Source organism: Aptenodytes patagonicus, chromosome 1 (genome assembly GCF_965638725.1).
Source record: "Aptenodytes patagonicus chromosome 1, bAptPat1.pri.cur, whole genome shotgun sequence".
Lineage (NCBI taxonomy): Eukaryota > Metazoa > Chordata > Aves > Sphenisciformes > Spheniscidae > Aptenodytes > Aptenodytes patagonicus.
Window position 1 is genome coordinate 7,602,104 of NC_134949.1, and position 26,880 is coordinate 7,628,983.

General features: G+C 41.4%; 1 protein-coding gene across 4 annotated transcripts in view; it reads right to left on the reverse strand.

Annotated features, from left to right (window-relative positions):
- Positions 1–1,432: 1,432 nt before the first annotated feature.
- Positions 1,433–26,880, reverse strand: part of FAM107B (family with sequence similarity 107 member B) — a 63,504-nt gene continuing 38,056 nt past the window's right edge. For all 4 annotated transcript variants that reach the window (XM_076356735.1, XM_076356661.1, XM_076356511.1 and 1 more), the window contains 3 exons: positions 11,167–11,350; positions 6,864–7,017; positions 1,433–4,640 (listed from right to left, as the gene is read on the reverse strand). In XM_076356735.1, the coding sequence (XP_076212850.1) occupies positions 4,524–4,640; positions 6,864–7,017; positions 11,167–11,294 (399 nt within the window). In that variant the 5' untranslated portion in view covers positions 11,295–11,350 and the 3' untranslated portion in view covers positions 1,433–4,523. The remainder of the gene's footprint in view (positions 4,641–6,863; positions 7,018–11,166; positions 11,351–26,880) is intronic.

Here is a 26,880-nt window from a genome sequence, read left to right on the forward strand (position 1 = left end):
CCTCCCATTCTTCACCCTAAAGACATCAGTTCCGATCCTATGGAAACCGCACCGCTGAAGCTGTTCTGTCTCCAGCCGTCTCGCTCAGTTATTTTCTTAAGTGCAACTGGTCACCACAAGTGCCATCAGCCATTTTAGGTTATGGATGCCATCCATGGACCCTGTAACAGCAGCTAAGGGACCTCAGGGTACTTCTTTCCACATAGCTATGGCATGACACAACCCATCTGCATATGGCCACAGGAGCACAAACAAAAGCCCCAGCAGACCAGTGCTTGAAAAGCCACATGACAAAATGTATTAGCTCAACGCAACCCAAAAAAGCATACAAAAGGAAGATCATCTTTTCCGCTGGACATGCTACAAAAGCAGATCACATGCCCTCACTGTTTTCTTTCTGGAGCTGGAGTGAAATATCAAAGGATAACTCGAAACACATTTGGATATGCTTGAGGTAGGAGAGCACAGGGCAGTATCTCCATCAGGGCATAGAAACCCACCCCTTATTAACTCTCTGTTCTTTCTTGCCTCCCCCACATTTGACAGCTCCTGGAGTGGGTCCAGCGTCATTGCATCAGCAGTACTGCCAGGACCCATTCCACATGCTGAGCAGTTTCTGAAAGAAAAAGCATTTCCTGACATCTGTTCTGAATTCACTGCTCTTCCCCTCCTCCCCACTTCATTTCACCCCACGCTCCTCTCCAGCTCCCCCTCCATCACCACCTGTCCCCGGCTGACCAGGGCTCACCTTCTCTCTTCCTGGAGAACTGATGACCCACACCTGCTCCAGCCCTGCTCCTCCCCCTGCTAATTTTCTCTGTCTGCTGTTGACACAGGATTTTGCTTTTAGCAATGGCACTGAGCAATCTGACCCTAACCCAGCAAATCATTTGTGCATGGACTTTCTTTCACATGCTCTTTCACTAGTTTTTCCTACTAGAACCATAGGCATGAGCATTAGCTAAATTTAAAGGACCTTTGCAGGACTGAACCCAGGACCAGGCTCATTACTCCTTCCTCACTCCCTTTTAGGATGGAGCTGTTGCAATGCTAACGATTCCAAGGTTGAATTTTGCCTGGTGCACTTCCATGAAGTTAGCAGGACAGGGAATTATTTGATTCCCATCAGAAGTTTTCCCTCACGCTCTGCCTCACCTTGCACTAGCTGTACAGCTACACAGTCCTTTGAAAAAATTTTCTGCGTCAAAAATATTCAAAAGATAATAAGACTAAGAGACACAACAAGCTTTTTCTGCCAGCTCATTCGCAAATAATTTTGCATACACAAACATGGATGCAGTTTTAAGGAACCAAAAGTCATGATGATCGTGATACCTCCCCCTGCACTGCAGAATTTCAAATAACCTGGATATCTCAGCGCAGTGCCCGAGGTTTTGCTTTCGGCAGGACATGACAGACACCGCCGCATATGCCAAGCATGTAGTAGATTTTATTAAGCATAACTTTGGTTCTAAGTATTCCACCCTCATTCTCGTAATACCTTTAGTTAAAAACAATTATACAAGAGCAAATACAAAAAATATTAAATTATGAAAACAAATCCATTAAGGCTCCCTTTTTGTATTTATATATATTTATATATGTACACTCAAACAAGTGCAGATATTAACAGAAGGTTAAAGCCACAAAAATGCTAAAAAACTTACTACTATACTATCAAAAGCAAGAGTTTTAAAAAAGTACAAAGTGGTAAGTGAGCCATTTTCAAATCACTGAAGTATTTGCCGGATTCCTTCAAAACCCATATAGCTAAAGGGCAGACCAGGAAGTGCTTACGCTCACTGGCAAGCAGTTTCTCACTTGAGTAGGCGCACAGGACACTTGTGGTGTGACTAGTTGACCACCCATTTAAGGGTTGCCCATTCTAGCCGAATCCTGACTTTAAAGACAAGCTTTGCCTGTGAAATCGACATGAAGGTGGCTGGGATTCCTAGACTAAAGGATCAGCAGAATTCAAAGATGTTCTAACACACACACATTGATGTTCTGTTCACACAGAGAATTAATTCCAACTGAAAACAAGAAACTACTTCACACTACTGTACTCCCGTACAAGGGAGTTTTCTGGCCTCCTGTGTTTCAGAAAGAGAAACTCTGCCCTGAATCACAAGCTAACATGGAGAGAAAGCAGAATGCCTTCAGCCTTGAAGGGCCCAATCCAACACACTCACTGAAGCCAAAGAGAGGTCCTCGTCCCCCACCGACTCCGGTGCCATTTGGATTACACCAACTTCATTTCACTGGGCATGCATGGCAGGATTGCCATGCTCACCGAGGGGAAATGGCTGAGAAGAAATGGTCTGCTCAAGCCAGAGGAGGGTTTCCTCACCAACTTCTAGACATTTCCATACTGAGCAGGAGGTTAATTGTGGAGTGGAAACCAAGAGGCATGAAGTTTGTTAGGCTGGGAGAGGCTAAGATAAAACATGAGCGTGGCGTGGAAGGCTCGTGTATAGTGCTGTCTCAACAACATGAAACAAACTCAATCAGTGCAAGTGTTTGAATAATGTGCTGCCTCTTCTGGAAGGAAGATCCTCTCCTTCCAGAAGAAAGGAAGGAGAGAGGGAAGAACGTGCAGCACTCAGGGTGTTCCTTTGTTTAGAAAATACATGGAAGAGTCTAGTGTTTGGGCTTTGTCTTTTGTACGTCCGTAATCTGAACAGTCTGGCAGACCATCTTCACATTTAATCTTCTAGACGTGAGTCACACTGCAAGTCTAAATCAATGGCAATACACTTATCACAATTCAATTTACTCTCAATCTGATTACGTCCTCATAAAAAATGCCTGGATCTTGACAAACTGAAGTCTGTATCTAGGAAACACTTCTAATTGTGAGCATTTTGTCCCAAGTGCTATGCTGAAATTGTATTTAAAACATCCAATACTTACAGGAAAGGCAAAAGGAACTAAAAAACAAACCAACAAACCCTCCCCCACCACCTTTACAATACAAACACGCCACTGTTGATATTAATAAAAAGTGTTCTCAAACAGTTATGTCCAATGTAAATACAAAGCAGAAATTATTTTGTTTAGCATCCTAAGGCAAAGACTAGGATTAGAACCTCAGCTGATACGGATGAACACAGCTTCAGTGAGAGCTAGGACTGTGTCAACCAAGGAAGATGAGGATTTCTCCCCAGATTCTGAAGATAAGATATCTGCACCCATTCACACCAGGTAAGAATCCAATTCTATAATCCTACATGAGTAATCTGTTCCCCTCTCCTCATCCCAGGCTTTCCTGGATAACTAGTAGTCATAAGCATGAAGGATCAGATTCTGCCAAATCTGTGCAAGCTGAGCAATATTTTATTTAATGGCAAGTCATAGGGGCAACTTGTGGAAAGGCAGAAGGTGACAGAATTGGACCCTCAGACTCAGTGGTAACACACTTCCCTTCTTTCTTGAAGCTAAAGGAAGGATGGGATAAAATGAGTTTCATTTTATGCCTCGCTTTAGGGAAAAAATTTCCATTTCAGTAGATTCCAATGATCAGTTTGGTCTAGCTTAAACACTGCTCTGTTGCAGGACCTGCAACAAGTTCCTGCAAGCAAAAAGCAGGAACTGATGGCAGATCAGATTCCCAATATCAGTTTCAGCAAATGAGTTTAAACACTACCAAGTAATGTGTTAACACTGTACTCAGATCAGCATGTCCTTGGAGGATAAAGGCCACAACAGCAATGTAAGTAGGATTTCAAGACACAAAATGTAAAAGACAGGTCATTTTGCATTGAGAGGTAAATTCACAGGTAGCACTGCACAGGCCTGTACACAACGGTGTAAGTTTAGAGACAGAGATAAATCAGCTTCTGGATTCTCCCTGGTGAGAGGACCATCAAATTTCTGCTCTTTCATAGCCCAAATTCTACATGCCAAACAGGGAGAAATGGGCTTTAAGGCTGCTTAACTTTTCACTGCTGGTGAATTTTAAGCATTCTCATCTTGCCCACACCTGCCTATCCTAGTGGGGATGGACAGCAGTGATCAACATACCTCGTATCCTCCCAGATTTGATAAAAATTCCAACTAAACACAAATTATTCTGGGACATACACAGGCTGTAGGTCTAGATGGAGGAAATCTACCTGCACAGCAAAGCTTCATAGGAGATCACAGGAGGATTTTTGTTCTGTTTTAAAGCAAAATATAATCTGTGTATCTCCACTAAATTAGGATCACAAGAGATAAAGCAGTGCAACACTGAAGGAGTTTCTCTAGTATCCCTGGATAAAATCTCTGAGTAAGCATGTCAGACTGGTCCATGACAGCAAACTGACAAACAGACTCCTTATCCATTGATCTCAGGACTGCATTTGGCAAGTCGATCTGTTTATGGTACTGTCTTTTTAATCCACACGTCCCAGGAATTAAAAATCTCATCTTCAGTAAGTGTCAGCTGGATGCTGTTATTTTCCCTCTTGAGGGGCAAATCTGAGACAACTTGCAAAAGCCTCTCTCTGCAGGAAAGCTGGAAGTCTTAGCAGGCGCTGGCTCTAGGAGTCTGGTGCTTCTGTTGCTTCCTGGACCGTCCTCCTCAGGTTGCCCTTGACTTTGACAAATTCAGGCGCATTTTCCTGCTCTTCCTGTATCTTCTGTTGCTCCAGTTCCAGCTTAAAAGGGAATCACATGTAAAAAAAAAGTATATAAAACAGATCATCGAAATACAAGACAAAAAACTAAAGATTTCAATAACTGGCCATGCAAAACTCTTTAAACTGCTTCCTTTCTAAACTACTTTCCTCTCTCATGGAAAAGATAAAGTTGCATTTCTTTGGGAGTATCTGTTCTCATAAACGATAAATCTTTTCAAATCCTTGGCTCTAGCTCGTTCCAGACGTCCACCTTTGCCAGATGGACGAAAACTCTGCAAGCCCAGTACAAGAACAAGATGAAGCATTTTTGGAGAAATTCTTGGATATCTGCATTAAAGAAACAACAATAATTCCCTTCTCTGGCTTTTACAACAGGACAAGGACGAATGTGCCTTGTGGGAGAACACACGCGAACAGCTACTACTGAGCATACTTGCAGAATTTATTTCTGAGTGTCCAGGTATGGATTTCTGTATCTAACTTGACCCTTGTTGGTGTATCTGTTTTGTCTATCACAAAAGCAATAAAAAAATAATCCTCCTTGGCCCTTAGTGGTTCGTTTTTGAGAGCCCATTCACTGACATTTTTAACCCAGCTGGAGCTCCTGCCCATGCAGACACTCGAAATTACCATGTGAGGTTAGACGCTCAGCTCTACGGGACAAGGCTATACAGTGCCCATACAGAACACGGCTTACACATTGCACAGAATACGGATTGCTTAGCAATCCTCAGTGAAGGCAGATAAGTTGGCAGAAAGGAAGAAACAACCCTTCAGAAAACTAACAAAAGCTCCTGAAAGGAGCTTTTTTTTTTTTTAACAGACCAAGGTCTCCCTGATTAATGGGGACCACGTACGGCTCACCTAAATAATCTCTCCTTTGTCTCTGGTTCACTGGCAAGGGACATGCCTTGTTACAATAAATCATGACAATGTTCCTCCATGAGTCACGTTGTCAATTAATGCCATTCCCATGATTTTTACAAAGTCACAACATTGTTTGCAACGGGCAAACTTTTCCTCTTCTAACAGAATTTTCTATTCTACATATGTCCTTGGATGGCTCAGTTTCAAATCAAATCTTCCCACAAGCTGAACCATTTGAAGCTGGGCCCTTAAGAGCAGAAAGGAAACGTGACGTGATACGCTTAAAAATACAATAGCTTTCTCCCTCCAAAAATATTTCTAAGCCTAATTTAAAAAAATGATAATAAACCCCCCAAAACCTAAATAACGATTGGATTACACCTCATTTTCAATAATTATTTGGCTTAATTGATTTCCATTGAGAAAAACATGAGATACTGTTTTAAAGCATTCATTTAGACTAGATATAAGGAAGACATTTTTTATGCTGAGGGTGGTGAAACACTGGCACAGGTTGCCCAGAGAGGTGGTGGATGCCCCATCCCTGGAAACATTCAAAGTCAGGTGGCACGGGGCTCTGAGCAACCTGATCGAGTTGAAGATGTCCCTGCCCACAGCAGGAGGGTTGGACTAGATGACCTTTAGAGGTCCCTTCCAACCCAAACTGTTCTATGATTCTATGATTTATTTAAAAATAAACGCAATGCTTGATGCACAGTGACTTCTTTGATGAGGTGTTTCATTGTAGAAATATTTCCTCACAGGTACACAAAGTGCCTTAAGAGGCACAGGGACATTTGGCTGGCCCTGTACCTAGCAGTAAGCTTCACCACGATGAACTCCAACTCCACATCATCTCCATACTCAGGGTCTGAGGATCTTTTCCTTCATTTGAAAATGCCAATGGGCTCATACATTTTAAGGCTACAAAAGATCTTTCTAAAGTCATCTAGTTTCTCATGTAACCCAGGAGAAAGAATCAGTTGTTTTTTTATTCATTAAGCATCCAGTTTTGATGCACTACAGCCTAACAGCCATTCTTAGTGGATCATCTCTTAATAGTTAGACTACAGAAGTTGACTAATTCACCACAGTTTCAATGGTTAAATAAGGTCAGTGCTCCACACACATTCTTGTTGTCTGGTGCAGGATTCATTTGACCAAAGGCAGACACCATATGCAGTTCCTATATAGTAAGTGACAACAAATAGGTAACTGTAGAGTGTGATTTGACTCATCCTAAAAAAGATATCTGCATTTGATCAGAGGGAATACACCAAAAATCAGCTGCTGCTTCTTTCCTGTCTACAAAGGGAGCCTTGGGTGAGTAGCTCAGAGGTAGATGTGTAAAGGTAGTGTTATTCCCCATCTTACCTGCTCCAGCTTCTGCTGCCGTTTCAGTAGCTCTATTTCCAGGTCTGATTTCTTCTTTTGTGCTTCCTCTTCTTTTTGTTGTTTAATAACTTGATCTCGTTTCCTTTTCTCCATCACCTTCTGTAGCTCTGGTTTGTTCTGAGGTGCAAGACCCCTTCAAATTAAATGGGAGGAGTTGGGGGGGGGGGAACAGGGAAGAAAGAGATCAGTTTTAACTAGCAGAAATTCACACAGAATTGTAGGCAGGTTTTCTAAAGTCAAGTTAAAGTTGCCTGTTTAGATACATTGGAATATAAAGAATTAATTAAAAGGAAAAAAACATGCAGACATTTGCCTGGTTTCTAATCAAACCCCTAAACTAGAATTTAAGCCATATTATTACTGAGGATATTTTCATTAACATGCATGCTAGTATTTCTCCTGGATAATTCACTATTTTTACTTTCATCTTTAGTCTTCCCTCTAGTCGCTCAATTCCAGAAGAATGGATTAAAAAACCGATCACAAATCAAGACTCTAGCAGAGCTAGAAACAAATTTTGGACAAAGAGACTTCCCTTGCTGGCTGATAACTCGGAGAGATTGTGTTCAGACAATCCTATGCAGAGTATTATGGCTGTAGAAGTTTGCATGGACAGAACTAAAAAGTGGTCTCCCTCTGGATTTTGTCACGTTGCTCCTGGAAATAGTGGATTCTGTCCTTCCTTGAAAATGTGAGAGCTTTACCCATGCCTGGCTGCGAAGCTATTTCCAGCGAGAGCTCCCAGGCTACACTCAAAATCACAAAGAGGCTAAGACAACAAAAATCCAGAATAAAAAAAGTTGCAGTCACCTTGGAGACCAGACAAAGGCTGGAGGATTCTCCCTCTCACAAGATTTTAGCTACTACATCAACTGAATGTTTCAGGTCTGTTCAGCACAAATTGCTTTCCAAGCCAACTACTCTAAAATGAGAAAGCTTACTCTTTGGGAAGATGCATGACTTTATTTATACAGGCACACACACAGATACACACTCACTCCTACTTATTTTTGTGACTTCAGCTATTTCTTTTATCTATGATATGCTATGATGTTTTCAAAATTTGTTATAAGATTCAAAGCTATCCCCATTATTCAGCTATTAGTGTCACTTAAGTCAGAGCAGAAAGATCTGAAATTTGCCTTTGTTATCGTTGTCTTCCCTATGAAGACTATTATGTGAAAACATCCAGCATTAAGTTTAATATCAACCATTTTTTATTTCAACTTTAAGAAATTCAGTAATCTGAGTAACCTTTCAGAAAGCATATTTTTACCCTTCCCTGCTTACTATATATCTGTGGTTGCCTAATTCTTCCATAATATGCATATCTGACAGTATGTCCAATAATACATTAAAATGCCATTTTATGGTGACATCTATGAATGACTCCATATATTATGCAACACTCTATCCCTGAACATACCCTGACAGCAAAATCAAATATTTAGCAACACCAAATGCTGTTCCCTATTTCTCAGAACAGATCTCATGGCCTGAATGCAACAGAAGCTACAAGATTGTGTTAATATTTTATGTTTCATGCTATTTTAATTACATTTTAACACACAAAACGTAAAGTCAGGCAGAGAAAAGCTGGAGTGATTTTTTTTATTACTACTACTACTGAGTCAGTGAGAGCTGAATCAATGGAAACTTCCATGTTGGCAATTAGCAATCAAGACAGCCATGAACCAGAGGCAAGCTGCTAAGTAACATTACTCGTTCCTGCTTTTTTTCAGTAAGGTTGCACCGTAAGAAAGCAGAGGCACAAGACTGATTTAGACGTGCTGTAGCTATAATAAAGGGGATCCACAGAAGATACAAGTAAATACAACCTCTCAGTCTAATCAAATGGGGTTGGTAGTCAGATCCGTAACAGAACAACTGTAACATCAATCCTCTTTTCATTCTCCAATGTAAGAAGGAAAAGCAACAAACAGGTGGCTACTGGATTAACTGAGAGTCTTGTATCACCTCCTGGTGATTGTTCTGGTTAAATAAAAAATCCTAAAGCTTTGATATAGAGTAAGTAAAGTGTGCTATAACACAAGTTAGAGCTGATAGGATCAAAACCTCTGGGAAGGGACAGGACCAGTACTCTGCAGAGCTGAGGCTGAGTCCTAATACGTAAAAATAGTTTAAGATAAGTGACCAGTGCCTTGAGGTACCACTACCTGGATCTTTGTTTGCCCAAAACAACTACCATTTCTGCAAGTAAATAACTACATCAGTTCAAGACCCAACAGACACTGCTCACAGTAGGCATGGAAGTTAGTTTCCCTTTGTTTAAATGGAGGAGCCTCAGCAGGCTTGGTGCCTTTTACTGAGAGCTTTACTGTGAAAGCTTCCATGATCAGACCAGCACTGGCTAATATCTTCTAAGATCCAGAAATGGCTGTTCAGAGCTGACTGGTCAAAAAGTGAAGCTGCTGGTGCCGACACTGAGTCTTCACAATAAAATAAGGTGCATGTTAAGCAGACTTCTGTAAGAGCACTAAAAGTCCTCCATACATATGGCAGTTTGCAGTAACAAAGCAGAACACAAGTGTAGTATCTACACTACTGAAAAGCCTCGTATCAGTGGCACGAAGCACAGAAGACTATCCCTCTTCTGAAAAATACCAGTTTTTCTGCTAGTGAAAACCCTCAAAGTATTTCATTTCTGCACCAATAAATAAGAATCTAAAATTAACTGCTGCAGCTAATCAAAATCACAATAACAGAAGAGTGGGTACTGAGGACTGCACAAGTCCTTTTCTTCTCCTAGAAGAAAAGAACTCCATACCATTTAAAAGTGCTTTATGCTTTCATAAACTTAAAAGAAAAAAAAATAGCCTTAATTTATTGCAGCCTCCACATCCTTTAGTATAAGATGGTAAGTCGGGAAACTTCAACTATCTTTCTTTGAATGCCTATAAACTTCTTGGTGCTAGGAACTGACTTTGATGTTTAATCCTATTAACGAAAAATAGGACAAACACCTATGTAGGCCAGTTTCTTCCAATTCAGTTGGCATTCTGTAAAACATTTCTACTTCTTCATCACTAAAGAAATGATGTATTGTGTATGCAGTTCATTTAGAATTAAGTATCTAAGCCTAGCATTTGTGAGGATTTTGCTATTATGCATAGAAAAGACCCCTTCTCCCCTCAAAATACTACCCTGCCGGGGGGGGGGGGGGGGGGGGGGGGGAAGATGATAAACTTTCATAATGTGACTCTTCCTCCCAAATAGACAAATCCAGTTGTGCTGGAGTAACCAAAGCAATAGTTTCCTCCTCTCCTTTATCAAGGTCCTGGGTCTTAAAAAGCCTGAATGGCTGCTACCAGCAACTTTATTGTCAAATGCTCTCTGAAATACTGTTCTTCCACTTCTGTTTTGTGGATCCCTATACCCTTGCCTTTGGAAAGTCCATTTTGGGTAGCTTCAATGCACCAAATCACTAATTTATATCATAGTTAGTTTCTGTTTGTTTAAATGGAGGAGCCTCAACAGGCTTGGTGGCTTTTCCTCCACCATGTGGTCTGGTAGCTATTTTCTTAATACATTTTCTAAATGAGTCCTCTGTTGCTGACGAGATTTCCTAACAGAACTTCAGCTATATCTGGGCCAAGTGCCTGTGTCTCTAAAGTTGACAAAATCAAGTTCCAGTTATTTACATCTTTAAAAGCAATATATAGAACAACAGCTGTGCATCCCATCCCAGAATGAAGGAAGCAGCATTTGCATAACATACAAAGAAACACTTGTGCAGCAGCGGAGCAGGCACCAGACTATCACACTGCATTGCAAGAAAGAGCAAGTGAATAGAGAACAGTTTCATGTGAAATAAAATATATGATTTCTTTGATTTAAAAGTGGCCCCATAAACTCAGTGTGCTGGGAATGGTGAAAACCCGAAGATTTTATCATCCTGCTGGTAACAGTAAAATTTTGTCAAATACTTGATAAAGTTAAGAGCTCGAGACAAATTACAGTGCCCAGGTAACCAATATCAAATGTGATAGGGGAGAACTGAACTGCTTCCTCCGGAAACCGACCCTTTATGAGTATTCACAAAAACAAAGTGAGAAGTCTTTTACAGCAAGCTTTTGCAGAGCAACTGAAATTCAAACAGAAATAAATGCCACGGTTAAGAATCAGAGACTTTTCATCTACAAGATCTGAATCAACAAAAAGTGTCTGCTGGGTTTTGGGTAAAACATCATTTTGATGAAACTAAAACTCAAGTGGTGTGTTTGGGGTGGGAGGGTGGCACAAGTGATTTTTAGACTCTTACCTTTTCTGATTCATAAGCAGCTCTCTATGGAGATCTTGATGATTCCGGGATGACTTCACAGGATTAATTAATTTCTGAGGTCTAATTAATTCAGGATTGTCATCGTCTATGTAGTCTGGTTCAGCCATAATCTTTCTTGGAATGGGATATGGATCTTTGGGTTCAGTGTCCTTATTCACAGTATCTGTAAAACCGGGGAAAAACTGCAGTAAATCTACATTGAAAGGCCTTTTAAAGATGTATTAGAACATAAATGCAGCATATTACATTGGTAACAGTTATGCTTTTCCTAGGTTAATTTTGCCTGTAGTAAGTAAAGGCTCTCAGAGCAAACATCAGTAGCATCTTTTTAAATAGTCTGCAATTTTACAACAATGTCATCTCCAACAGCCTTCATCCATTGACTTGGAGACACAGATTCCCCCCATTTTAAGAAGAACTAGACAAATAATTTAGGTTAAGCGCGTGAAGAGCCCTATTGATTTTAATAAGCCTACTCAGATGAAGCATTTTTAGATCAGCAATACTGAGACCCTAAAGACATTTTAAATACTGACTATATTAAATACTACAAATGTGTACCAAAACCATACAAAGTCTCATTTTCTGCCATCAGTATCATGCCAGCTATGGGGAAAACACCTTCTCTGGACAAGCCCTGAACTGTACTGTACTGAGCAAAAGCTTCCATGTGGAAATTGCCAGATCTGCAATTGTTGGGATGGGGGACAGATTTTGAGTGGAAAGGTAGACGAGAAAAAGTTTGGGTGAGGTTGTTTCTTAAAGGTCATATTTCACCCAGTGAAAAACCACAGAAATCCACTGATCTGGAGGCAATGAAGTCTTGATTATTTATATCATCTGGAAATGTGGCATTTTCCTATCCTGCTATAGAAAACGTATCTATACACCAAATCACAACACTTTTAATCAACAGCTGACAAGTAAACTATAGTTTTCAAATAATTTACACGTGACCATTCATACTCCTTCCATTAAAAAGCCTCAGTCACAAAAAGTTCAGCATCCAAAACAAAGCACATTCAGAGCAATTCTGCCTCCGTTCACTGTCGTGGAAACCTGCATGCAGAATCTGACACACTGCAATTACCAGTTTGATGAAACATTGGCCCCTCAAACAGACCCCCAAAAAATAATCTCACAGCATGTGGGTTTACAGAAATGAATCAATGGGACATGAAAGAAAAGGCGAGAGACCTCCATTAGCCTGACTGGCAGAACAGCTGAATGCTGCACGCTGTTCGGTACGGGGCTATGAGACAAATCAGAGAATCACTGGGATTTGCCGCCTATTTTCCAGTAAAAGCTGAATATGCGCTTTAATTTAGATGACACTGTTACCAGCCCTTCCCTCCCTCTCTCACTCCACAGGCTGTAAAACCCATCTCAGTTCAATCCCTAAACTATTTTGTTTGTTAGGAATCTCATATTGTTGCTCAGAGGGTCTGATTCAAAACCCACTTGATATAGTGGAAAGATTTCCACTAATACTTCAGTACATTAACACTGAACAGTACCACCATCACTCTGCTTGGGCTGCACGTGCACTTGCAGATGAAGAAGCAAAACATCAGGACTAAGTTTTCAGCAGATGCAAGGAAGCCACTCTGGATTTGAATGTGTCCAACGGATCCCGCATAGCCCTTTCAGCTTCGTTGTTTGAATGGATGATGTGAATTGCATTTTATTGGTGCTACGTCTCACACACCAAGTTTCTACGGAGCAAATCCAACAAGAACCAGCTTACCAGTGTGAGCCGCTCTCAGGGTGCCCCCTGCATTAGTTTTTCAAGGCAAGTTTATATGTAGTGTTTTTGAACTCTGTGGGGATGCTAGTTCTCACAGGGACCTCTGAAACTAATACAAAAATTGCCCACAGTTCAAAACTATGTAAGTATATTGCTGTACATGACATAAACCTCTTACTGACATTGATCATGCAATAAAAATACTTCTCCCATCACCCCTTCAGAGTCCTTCTTGCTTCAATCAAGCAACCAGCTATCACCACATGTGCCAAATACACAGGATCATTGGAAAATTGAGGTCAGAAGAAACTTGGAAGATTTCTAATCCAGCCTCCTGCTGAGAGCAGGAACAGCTGTGAGATCAGACCATGTTGCTCAGGACTTTACTCAGTAAGGTCCTGAAGTCCTCCAAGGCTGCACAGCCTCTGTGGGCAACTCTGCTCGCCTATCTTCGTGGTGAAGGGTTTCCTTACACCCATATGAACGTCTTGTTTCAATTCATGCCTGTTGCCTCTCACCCTCCGGCCGTGCACCACGGTGCAGAGCCTGGCTCCGTCTTCTCGGTAAGTTCCTCCCAGGCACGGGGGGCTGCTGTTAGGACCCCCAACCTTGCCTCTGCTCTGGGCTGAGCCAGCCCACGTCCATCAGCCTCTGCCACAGCACCTGCGCCCTGGCCCCCAGCCCATCTCGGTGGCCCTTCGCTGAACTCATATCTCAAATCCCTTGCTATTTAATTGCATGCCATATAAAAAAAACCCAAACCCCCCAAAAACCCAAACCACAGCATACTTCTCAATGTATACCATGTAGCACCATGCCATGAATAAAAAGTGCGTGGAAGTCTATTCACTTTACCATAGACATTGAATAAACTAGCTACAGTTTTTTTCTGTTTTCTTAAATAAGGACACAATTTATACTTTCTCAGTGTTCACGTCAGGCTTATCACAACTAAAACAACTCAAATGTTACATATCCAGCCTCCACCCAAAATAAACCTGCTCTGTAAGTATTTGTTTTTCTGTACTCCTCTATCTGTTGCACTGATAGGGCTGCAAGTCTTCTAGAAGGCATTTATCATCGACAGGTCTCCGTTAAAGTAAATCTGAAAATAAGCTGCTGCTTCTTTAAGACAAGTCTTCTGTTTGCTTAGGTGAAGATGAAAAATGCAGAATTATCCTACAACTGTCATAAACAATGTACTACTTTTCTAACACGAGCCAACAAATCTAACAAATCAAACAATTTGATTCATCATTTCTCAGAAAGTTTGATGTAATATTTTGCAGTATGTAGTTTTGCATTTGGCAAGCCCTTAAAATGAAGTCTATTTATGCTTCTTTCTTCTGTCCCATCTCTATTTTTAAAAACATGTATTCAACTCAGAGGTCAGGAATTGTGGTTTCCTAATGTAACACGAACTCTACTTGCAGCAAACTTAAATGAATAAAACTCCCTTGGGAACTGAAGACGCTTTCCGTGTGTGATTAAGCTGTAAATGATTTCAGCTAGGATTTCCAAACGGAGCCAGCAAAACAGGGCACCCAGTTCCCACTCAATGAATCCTCTCACACCGTTTGCAAACCTCAGTCTGGCTGGAGGCCACCAACCCAGTCCTGCGGAGCCACTGTAATATTATACACAAACAATACAATTAAGATAGTGTGATTTCTACCCACACCCTTTCAAAGCAAACATTTAGAAAAGCACAGGCAAGTTTCACATAAAAAGGAAACTAAGGCACAAAGGATTCACCATGCAATGGCAGACAGGAACAGAGCTGGCAGTGTAGCCCCAGAGTTTCATTCTGAGATTCAGGCTCACGCCAGTAAACCAGTCAAGCTCAACGACAGAATCCCTTGAAAGTCCTTAAACAAAGTTTAGTCAATGTTCAAGCAATAACAAATAAAAAAATATTAATTCCATGAGTCTCTAGCACTCATCACCACAAAAGTCACAACCCATAAAGCTGCTTTCAGATCATCACTAGGTGCAACAGTGGGACATGAATAATCCAAATAATCACTTAGCAGGAATATGCTGCCTTAAGAGCATCTGAGAGGCTCCTTTTAGCCATCTACTGTTACACGATCAATTGAGAATGCACAATCCATTTCTGTGTTTCCCTGTTACCTTGCTCCAAAACAAAGGAAAGAGATTTGGATTCAGGGGATGTTTTAGCTGAGCTTGGCTCAAGCTTAATACGCCCACTAATTTGGCAGGTGTTTCCCAGTGCATTTGCTGAATTAGCTGTTGCTGCACAAGCAGCACAAAAGCATTTATCTACCCTATCTTGTCCTGCCTGAGTAACTCTCACAGATTTTGTCTATGACTTCTTACGTACACGTGGATTTTCATCCAGAAAGAATAAATTTGGGATCCTGCATGGAAGAGGAATTTAAGCTCCTCAAACAGAACTGCAAAGCAATTTCAGTATCCCACTAGACAAAGAAAATGTCTCTGTATAAAAATAACTTCAAGAATCCTCCCAGACAGAAGTTTAATGTTTTCAGATACAAAGATCTTAGAGCAATCAAGAAGTACCATACTGGTAACTCAGTCTTGGAGAGCCAAGACCAAGTGGTCACATACTTGCAATTCTCTCATTTATTTTCCTTGGAGCGCAAGTAAATTCAGGGAGAAGAGAAGAGACCCTTTGAGTTGATGATACTGAATAGATACAACTGACTGGGGTGTACCAGAAGCATGCAAGTTACATTTGGAGGAACACATCCAACAGACACATTTGCTTCAAATGTTATTTATTTTTTATTCTATCCATAGAGGTTTTTTTGCAGCAAAAGTCCCTTAATGGTAGTAACAGAGGAAACACGCGTGCAAAGAGAGCTAACAGCCAGCCACTAGTGTTTTTAACAGATTCAAAGTAGATCTTAACAACATTAGCTTAAGGATTCAGCAGCTGCCAGAGCTTTTGCTACAACAGGGCTCCCATGGTTTCTGCAGGAGAGGGAAGTTCATGCCAAAAAAACCCTCGTGTTTATATGGCATTCAGGGAATTGCATTTATTTTCTATCTGGTATTCCTCATACCAGAAATCACCCTCTACATATGGAATCTGAATTCAAAAAATTCCTGTGCGCCACCATGTATTTATATTATTATATGTATATATGGCATTTTCACCCTTCAAATGATTCCCACAATTATTTCCAGCTGTGAAAGCAGAGGTAGAGTTGAGGCCCCTTAAAAAGCAGATAAATAAATGCCTAGAAATACTGATGAACATCAAAATAACAGACTATTCCAGGATCCAAAAGTTACATTAAGGCTAAATGCATGTGATTTCCTTTTTGCCTTAGTAAATTCTTCAATTAATATCTTCCACAGAAGCATTAGCTCAAACACTGAGTACCTCCCAAAGTAAGACTTTATTCTCAAAAAAGCTTCAACATCTGTTCTGAGCTGCACTGTAAACGATCAAACGCTATTTTTTAAGACTTACATTTTTAGCTCTTTAAACTACCGCGTAGACTTGCGGTTTGTTACAAGTAACCCAAAGGCATTCTTTGAGAAGAAATATGGTTTTACTCTCCCCCTTCTGATTTCGAGAGGAATCGGAATAAAAATTCTTCAGTGTGTCTCTGCTCAGACGTTACACGACCAGCACCGCCTTGCATCGGCCAGCTCAGGCAGAAAGCAAAAGAGCTACTTAAATGCAGAGTGTGCTTTCCAGGCACCATCTCAGCACTGTTTGCACATGAAAGCTCACCTCCGCTATCGTTTCTATCTATATGCTCTCAGCGCAGTAAGAGGCACTTGACTAAAGAGATTTACTTGATTAATCCTTGATTATAGATATCATTAATAACTTCCCACAGTTCACCCTTTAATTCAAAGTAAGAGTTCCTGAAAACAGAACACAAAATACTCTTCCCAGCCAAGATGCTCAAGCCAGCCACCATCCAAGGAGTTTGGCTCTTATTCACACCGTCTTTCAGGGCTGAAAGGGATGATGGAGTTTGGATCATGGCAAAACACAGCCAGACTACCTGCAGAGGGAGAGGGAAGGACTGGAGAGGTCCTGGCGGTTGCAATTCCTCCCAGCCCCTCAGGCAAAAGGCTGCCACTTCCCAGCTACCAGAGTTTTGCTTCTAGATCAGAATATGAGAGTGTCTTCATCTGCCTCAAAATCAAACACATTCAGGGCAGCATGTACCTACTGTGCCATGGGGATCACTCATCAAATATCATCCTGTTACCAGATTACTTACTACATTACTATTCTTCAAACAAAATGAATACCATCGGACTTTTAAACCCTTTGGCAGGCATCTGGCTTTTGTTTACGGCTTCAGCCTTCCATTACTGATCTTAGGCAGGTTATTTCATCCCTGTGTGCCCCAGCTCACACACATATGAGAGAAGAGCATCTTAGAAACCACCAAGAGCTTCTGCAAGGACAATCTCGCTGCTTCTTGTCATGCACTTTAAAATCTTTAGATCCCAGCAGACAAAATGAAGTAGCAAGACTGAAAAACTTCTGTCCATACTATGCCAGAACAGCTTAACTCACCTTCCTTACACTAGGTATCATCAGTTAACGGCTTCATTAGTTGCATGCCTGTCAAAAGACTGACAGACCACATAGACTTCTCTCAGGAACAAGGGTGCGCTCACTTGACCAGGGCAGCCCAAAGCAATCTCAGTGATGTCAAGGATATGGAAAGAAGCAGGGCTCGCTGGCTACTGAGGCTGTTCCTGTTGTCACTTTATAGAATACTAAAATCAACTAAACCACTCAAAACCTCAAGGAAATCCAGTTAACGCTCATTTTCTTCCCTTAAGTACTGCTGAGAGTGTAATGTCAACAAAGCATGGATAAAACATCCACTAGATGAGAAACCAGAAGAAAGAGGGTCATTTTAAAGGTGTTTGCATTGGCACTGACACCTAAGGGGAGGCAGAGTGCAACATTTGGGGCAGTGCTCCACACTGTTACAATTCTCCCAAATGCAAAGAGCTCCTTATGGCTCTCATTCAATTTAAACACCACTGGGCAGTCTCTGTTCCTGTGCTTTGAAGTTCAGTCAAGTCTCGGGTGCTGAGGGAAGAGCCTAGATCCCCCCAGAGGCTGAGGGCTAAATAGCAATGCTGGTGACGACAGAAGAGCTGGTCCCTCTTGGTCTCTAGTCTACTTGGAAAAGAGATGCAGAAAGACACAAATGGCTTTAAGAATAGTCTCACCTTCCACTAAAATCACCAGAACCAATGAACAGAATTGTATTAATCCAAGAGAATTTTCCCTTGGGCTGCAAGATCTGTGATGAAGCTCTCTGCCACCGACTTTGAAACCAGCTGAAAGTACCAGCTCTACATAGTTGCATTTCTTCTCTTGCTCAGTTGAAATGCTGAAGAGGTATCAATGCAGCTGGGTAATCAAGAGGTGGAAGAAGAGAGAAAGAAAGTGCCTCTCCCCTCCTACTGCAACAGGAGGTCTCCACAAAAGGGAGACTGTTAAGAGCATTGGGAGGGAAGAAGGAGATGGAGACCTTTGTTCACCACCGCAGACAGAGACTAGGTCCCCTTTTTGGCAGACACAGGCAAAACTTGGATATAGACTTTCCCTGCAACAAACTATTTAGCATCTAATTTTTAGTACAGGCAGTGGAAAAGACAGAAAGACACACGATGAAGACTAGCACACTGTGAACGGCGCCCATCTTCTCTAAATCCTGGTCTACGCTCAACCCACTGTAACGCCATGGTTCCAATCTAAGACTAACGGCAAATAAAGCCGACTATGCATCTTACATAATTTCTCTTCCCCAAAAGTCCTGCATGTTTATTAAGGACTTTATATTCTCCATACTCATTTTGCTCAGGTCCTTGTGATTACTGAAATCCCTAGACAGGGTGGAGGATGCGGAAAGCCATTCTGATGGCAAGGAGAAGACCCAGTGTTTTGGACATCTCTCATCGAAAAGGCCCTTAGTAATTATATCGCTTTCTTCCTGCAGAACAACAGCATGTCGTGCACACACACCCTCCCCTCCATCTCATCTAATGTCATTCATTTGAAAGGAATAAATCATGACTAGCAAAGGCATGCAACTGAATATATATCCGGCTTTCACCAATACACTACACAGGTAATTATTACACCGCTGTAAACATGACTTTCAGGAGAAGATCATTGAAATTATGCCTCCTAGGAAATGCACTCCACAGCACAGTTTGCAACTAGATTAATCCCAAAAGGTAACTAGCAATTTATTTATACAGGGGTCAACAGTGATCCATATGCGATTCTGAAATGACACATTTTTTTAAAGAGATTTTAAGATTAAAAAAGCAAGTAAGATCAGTTTATACTCCCTGCAGCTACAATGCACAATCAGTGTTATAGACGAGCCAGTTTGGACCACTAAATTAGAAATCAGGGCAGGTTTGGTTGAATCAAGTTTAACTACATTAAAATACAGGATTTTGTACGAAACCAAGTCTTGATTCAAAATCAGAAGTCCAAAGAATCAGAGGACAGTTTCTTCAGGGCTTCACCATTGCAAATGTTAAGAGCTATCAAACAGTGTCACCCAGTGGTAAACGACTTCCTGCAGACAGGAACAGAGTAGAAAAAGTGGGGGGGGGGAGAAGGGGGAAGACTGACCCAAATCCATGTTTATCTACAAAACCGCTGAACTTAAGAGCAAACAAACTAAATCCCATGCCATTTTAGCAGAAAGTCTTACTTCTAAGTCATTCTATTTCTGAAAACATCAGCCTTAGAGGACAGTGATTCTTCAAATATAGAAGGTTTAACACTAAAGAGGTGTACTTCTGAGGGAGAGGGGGGAATCCAGAGCAGCCAGCAGCCTCTTATTAATTGGGAGAGTGGAAACATTTCAAGCATCTGACTTGAGATGCTTAAAAGGAGACAGGTGAATCTTGAATGCTCTTAAACTCTAGTTCAGAAGACTTCATCAAGATTCTTCCAGGGAAGAGAGAAACATGTCGATGGTGGTTGTTTCTGCACTCGTTCTGTATTTTGTTCACTAAGATTTGGCAACCGCGCTGAGAGAGTAACGTGTGTCCCAGTGAGGCCAAGCAAGATCCAGGAACAAAAGAGTGTAGGTCATGCTCCCTGAACAGAAATACTCTTCTGGATGCTATGATGCTGACGATGATGATGGAGGGTCCTGGTAAATATTTAACTGGGTAGAAGTCTATGCCAGATATAAGCCAAAAAGGGTAAAATGAGCTTTGATATATGTGACAAAATTTTGGAGCAGGAGAAGAGGCAGGTTACTTGGCACCCATGTAAACATGATTGGCACAGCAAACACTTTTCTTATTTATAAAGAAAATAGGATGTTGAAAAGCAAATGGAAGAGCAACATCTATGAACTGGAGAACATGCCCTATATTGAGGCAGTTCTAAGAGCTCTGCTCATTTGATTTTTAAAAAGTGAATATTAAGACCAGCCTGATTGTCCTATAAGCAACAAGCCCGACAATGGTTTGAGAAATTTCAATGACTGGAGATTGGGGCTAGAAAACAAATTCCTAAAATAAGGCACACGCTTTTAAAGGGAGGGGAATAAAATGCTAGATTTACTAAAAGATTTGTGGTAGGAAATCAGAAAGGTTCAATTGCATGGAGAGACCAAATTATAGGATTATAATTATCCCTTCTAATTTTACAAATTTATAAGTCTATAAATGCAATTAATAAGTGTTTGCAAGGGGGTCTGAAGATGAAAATCTCTGCATTAATCAGGTAATTATGCATTCAGTAGCTACAGCAGCAAAAATGAGACAAGCAAGGTAAGTATTTCACATGCTGTCTAAGTTACACCAGTGCTGTAAATCCCAGAGTCTTGCCAATCGGAGCGTAGCGGGGCTGGTGAACCTCCAGATTCTGCTTTGTGCCACGTGCTGTTCCTTAGGGCACACCAGCATCCTGCCTGGAGTTACAGCACAGCACGATCTGCTGCGCTGTCACGCCTCCCCTCCCCTCTGTGTGTTTCTGAATGACAACTTAAAAGGAATTCTACCACCCATAAAAGAAGCCCATTTTCAACAAATTTAAAAACACTGACGTAATGAAAAACACGCAGTCCACTGCAGCTTGCCAGCTTCCTAAATACATTTATAGGTAGTTATGTAAAAGTTAAGTACTTCTTCAGACTGGGCAGATATGTATCAATTACCTGCCAACTCAACAACTGAAGTTCCCTTCATTTTCTAGGAAGAAACTCCTTTCCTAGGAAGAAAAAAAAAAAGGACAAAAAGATCTGCACTAGTAAAGATTGCTTTTTCCTTCTCTCTTTGGTGGCAAAGGACTCAGACCAAGCATCCAGCCTCTGTTTTGATTTCTTAACACAAGGAGTATCTTTTCTTAGAAACAGAGAAAAGGAAACAAAAAGAAATCATTTTCTTAAACCTATTGCTACTCCAAGCTAACACACTCCCAGCTTACTCACAGGAAAGAAATAAAACCTTCACCTCAAGGAGTTAGTCTTGGCTCAGGCAACTACATCCACATTCCAGCCTGCACTGTGTCCACAAAGAGACACCCTTCTTTGCCCAGACCTGTTTTATCCACTCTCAGCTGGCAGAGATGTATTTTAGGTATGTGGCTTCTCACTGCAACTCAGTCAAAAATGACACCACTACAAAAGGCAGGGAAGAAAGACCTGAAGGAAAAGGCAAAAATAAGGAGATCAGTAAAACTGATGACCTGATTGTCCAAAAGTGAGGTGGAGCAAGAAATTAAAGAGAAGGCTGTTCCACACCCTACTCATGACCTTAACCAAAGGCATGATGCCCTAACTGGTTTAAAAGGAATGAGTGGGTGTATGAATGTATGTCAGCCACAACAAGCCTCCTAGAAATGTATGCTACAGGAGGCAGGGCATATACCATATGGGTTTAGGACAGCCAAGCCTGATATACATGAAGCTATTAAACTGCAACCGTGATCAACAGGAGCCCTGCAAAGAACGCGACATGCCACAGGACATTTAGTGGAACATCATCTTCACATGGTTCCATGGAAGAAATGCGAAAACAAAAACTGAAAAAATGTTGACACTGGGTCACATCTGTCAAAGCTGGTGACTTTCTACATGCTTTTTATGAGCAGTTACAATCAGCAGCTTCTACTGCAACCTCATAAATCGGGAAGCTCTGACACCAGGGCAGGGCTGAGTATCAGTCAGTACGCTGCACATTAAAGGGTAACACAGCCTGCCTCGCTTCTCAGACGGAAGGGTGTTGTTTTCTAAAGAAACATGCCTCCATCTGAACAGTATATTGATGTGTTGCTCACACAACTGAGTTGCCTTTGGCGTTTTAGCCTCCCTGGAATGAAGAAACCAGAATGTCAACACCTAGAACAAAAGCAGTCACACAAGCTTAGCATGTACACAGGGGAGATTTTAGCTTATGCTCTGGCAGAACAAATTAAGTCATGTATGGTAACAAGGGGCTGTTTCTAGGATGTTTTCTACGTCATCTTCTTTTTTGCTTTTCTTAGAAAGCCTTGAAGAGGTTCAGGAAGGGAGAAACAGACCACCACTCCCTAATCCCTCCAGAACGGAACTGCTCAACAAATTCCAAGTGGTTAATGAAAAAAAATAAGAAACTAGAGAGATGACCCCAGTCTCTCCACAAAGGGATTGTTTGTTGAGCTTGTGAGCTGGTGGCAGGAAAGGAATTTCCTACAATTGTTACCTTTCTGCTTGACAGACCACCTGGAGGAAGGTCTCAGACTGAACCTCCTCAGCAGCACTCGTGAAGGGGGCCAGCCGTGCCACCGGAGTTAGTAGGATCACTCAGCTCTGCTCCTCGCATCCTTCTCCGGGGCTTTTGAGAGGACACCTCACTTGCTTGTGATGTGCTACAGAAGTGGAATTGAGCTGGACTTAAACTTGAGCTGGAAGAACTCTTAAGTATGTAAGTTGAACAAGCAAAAAAAAACTTCAGTGGTCCTAAGAGGCACTACAGGGATCTCCATCAAACTGTTAAAACAAACCACCTGCATCCCAAAAAGTCACACACTATTTCACAATGATCTCATAAAGGAAAATAAAATGTGCATATTCTTGTCTCTTCATGCTCAAAAAAGAGAAACACCTTAAAGAAGCCAAAAACCAAAGGGCTGCAAAACAAGACTCATGTAGAGCCAAGAAAGAGGCTGAAAGTCTTTGTCGTTAGATGCCTGCAGCTGAGGAACAAAAGCAGTATTAGGTCACAGCTTGGCTCTTGCTAGTCAAATGTTCATAAAGCAGCGTACAGAGCTTCCAGAGAAGAGAATGCCATTTGTCATTCGCATATAGACAACCAGACGGCCATGCCCCTGAAAGACGGTGCTGTCAACCTGAAAAGAAAAGGGTTTGAAAAAAGCCTTCTCGCAAGCCTTGGAGCCCTCTTATTAACACCATTTCACAGGTGACTCAGCTTACTTTACAACAGGCAGGCTGAAAAGCTGTCCCCTACCTCCAGTTTTAACAACAGCAGCTTAATTAATACGATGAATACTTATCGATAGGCAATCATAACTGCCAATTGCCAGCTGCACCTCTTCATGCCTGAAGCCAGCCCTGTTCTTTGTTCCTCTGCTAAACAGACAACTCAGGTGGCTCTTAGCACCTGCTGGGCCTGCAACCAAAGAGGGAAACTTTCAGGCCAACAAACTTTATATGCTGGCAATAAACTGCATGTTAAGGACTCCTTAAAAATGTCACCGTGCTATGTCCCCAGCAGCATATAATCTTACTGTCTCAGATGTTTGCAGAAGGAAGGAAGAAATGGCAAGTGGTGTTTCTGCAGTCCTCTTCCTGCTCTCCCTCAATAGCTAAATGGGCTATTTTAAAAAAAACAAATACAGAAAAATTGTAATTAAAATTCCAACAAGCCTATACGACCCCCATGTTTTTTAAAAAGCATACCTCTGTTTTACAATCAGAAGACACTCCAACAAATGGTCACAGGTGAATACTTGGCACTCTAGTGAACACATCTCGCCGTGTCACATCCCAGCGAGCACTGCCTTTCATGTTTTCTATCGCTAAATTAATTACTAGTTTTCTCCATGACTGCGTAACCTACAAAGACGTAATGGACTTCATTAGAAGGAGAGGAACTGTCTTTGTGATCAAGGGCGAAAGGGGAATTGGTGTCTGTGTAGGCATCTCATGCATTCTTGATTCTTCAGTTGTACCTCACTACAGGAAAGGTGGTCTGCAAATGTGAGCACCATTTCTAAAAAACAAAAGGAGGTTGAAGCCCCTTTCCTTTACTGTAAATGCTTGACCTGTTACTAGTCCTATAAATCTGAGTAAAACAAACCAACCTTCCACAACACTTTCAAACATTTTAACCCAAGTTGCTCAAGTTCCTACATCCATTGCAGCTTGTCCATCATCTTACAACACAATCACTTTCTCAACCTGCTTGCTTAACCAGTAGTGGAGAACTCCGGATTGCCAAAGCAGAAAATTAACATCTGCTGCTTTTTTTTAATTAGACAATCATGTTTTGCCACAACTCACTGAGGAATTGTGTTTTAAAACTGCAAAGAAATTACTGAGCAAGGGGAATTCATCAAAATATAAAGTGGGACCTGTTCATTATAACGGGCTTGGTCACAACAGAGGCTCGTTCACTCAGCAGGAAAGCTGCCCCATAATTACAGTGAGGAACCGAGTCACGACAGAAGAGAGGCTCTATTCTCAGCTCTACCAACAATTGGATTTGTGATGCTGAGCAAGTCGCTGAGGCCTAAATTAATCTGGAACAGGCTGTGGTTGTCAGCACAAGACAACATGTCGGATACCAAATGCTGAGAGACCAAAACACGCTTTTTTGGATGAGCGGCTCAGTAAGAAACATCATAAATTACGACAACGCTATGCTTTGTTCTATTATAGGCAGCATTTTGTCGAAAGTTTTGGAGCCATTTCACGTTAAGCACTCTTTTTTATGATGGAACAAATGCTTGTTTTAGAATCAAGTGGCAAAATCCAAATAGGTAATTTGCTGAAGTTTAGAAAATGAAATTGATGATGTTTAAAATAAGCTAAAAAGTTATGGATTAACAGATACGGAGATGAAAATTTAGAAAAGATGTTAGAGTTAGTAACACACAGGCTGTGAACTTCTTGGTGCTGCAAAAGAAATGCCAGGGATTTACGATTCTTATGCCTGAAAGACTGACGCCATTTTCACCCCAAGCCTATTTTTATGAGTTTCTTCCTTCCCAAGTTATTAGCAAAGTCCCTAGTATTTTCTTTTTTGTTATTTGTCTATGGATTTATCATCTCTAAACCAAAAAAAGACACATTAAACACATGCTTTTGTAAGCTGCACTAGTAAATACATTCTCAGAAACAACTCCAAGACGAAGATCCACACTGAAAAGCCAGAATGAGAGCTGGGAGCCTGAGGGCTTTCCTATCCCACTGGTGAATACAGCAAGTTCTTCTCGAGCATTTTAGTAATAAGACAGAGACCCATTTATCAAAATCTGTCCTTTTCAAAACAGCATGTACTCCTCAACAGTCTCAGTGCTCAGCAGGGTGTAAATACTGCATCTTCAGCCACTACATCAATGTGAGTTTACCACAGTGTTTAAGATTACAGCAAGTGTTTGCTACAGTTAAGTCCCGTTCCATCAAGAGAATGTTAACAGTCATCCTTTAATGTGAATGTTAACAAGTCAGCCTTAGCTTTTTTCATATCATCGAGATATATGATGTTATAAACACAGGATTCCTATCCACTACACTGAACCCAGCAGCCTGCCTGCACAGAGGATGTTGTCCCACCTGCTTTAATATTGATCCCAACAAAATGATCAGAAAAGCTACACAGTAACACAACAAAGGCAGCATTTTTTACTGCCAGACAGCAACAGGATCCATTTCCAGTTTAGAAATGCATTTGGTTATGAAAGCAATCGGGCTCTCAAAAGTCATCCGGGAGCCTTCCCCTGCACAGGTTTGTCATTATTACTTCTTGTTCTCTCACCTACACCTTTCCAGCGCTGCTGAGAGCAGCAACATCGCAGGTACCAATGGCACCAAACTACAACTGGTAAACGTTTGAACATGGCGAACATGGTTTGAACACGGCGTTAGCTCAACCAGATGTGCATCTTAAGGATCTTTTCAGCCAATGATAGCTTGCTCCAGCCAGTCCCAAATCAGCCGTATTTGAGAAACTCTACAGCAGCGATCGGCTTGTGCTGCACTCGCGTGAGCAAACAGGCCCTGCAAGGAAGCAAAAGCCCCAGAAGAATCAGACACTGCCAGCTGGGATCGTGTAACCTCTGCCAGTGCAATGTACTAGTGAAAATCAGCACACGGGTCTATCTGTATCAGTATCAAGCAAAGTTATTCCAGACTGGGAACAGCTGTACCAGCATAAACACAACTAGTGCGGAGAATCATACCACTTCAACCCTACAAACAAAGCAGTACAATTTGCAGGAAAAGGTTAGAATCCCAGTAACAATTCAGATCAGACTAAAAAGTGCAAGTGAAGAAGTGAAATATCTCTATTAAGAACATTGTCAGAGAAAAAATCCCAGCTCCTTCATCTTTCATGATATACACAGGCAATGAGGAAGGAGTTACAAAAGGCTGAAATGACAAGATTTCAATCATTATTATTCAAGTTTCATTAGAGCTTATATTATACATTTATTTTACAAACAGCAATTAGAACCAAAAGGAGAGCAACTTCACTGTCCACGCACACTTGAGAGACTCATTATGCTCCACAAGCTTACAGTCTACACAGAGGGCTGAATCATTATCCCCATTTTATATCCTAAATCTTCCTGGAAGCCAATGGGCTTCGGGGCTTACAAAATAGGAGAACTTTTGGAAATTTTATCTTTTACTGCTCTCAGTCAATGTTGCATCCCTCCAGAGATACATGACCCTCAGGTCGTCCTTCACACAAAGGTAACATCCCGC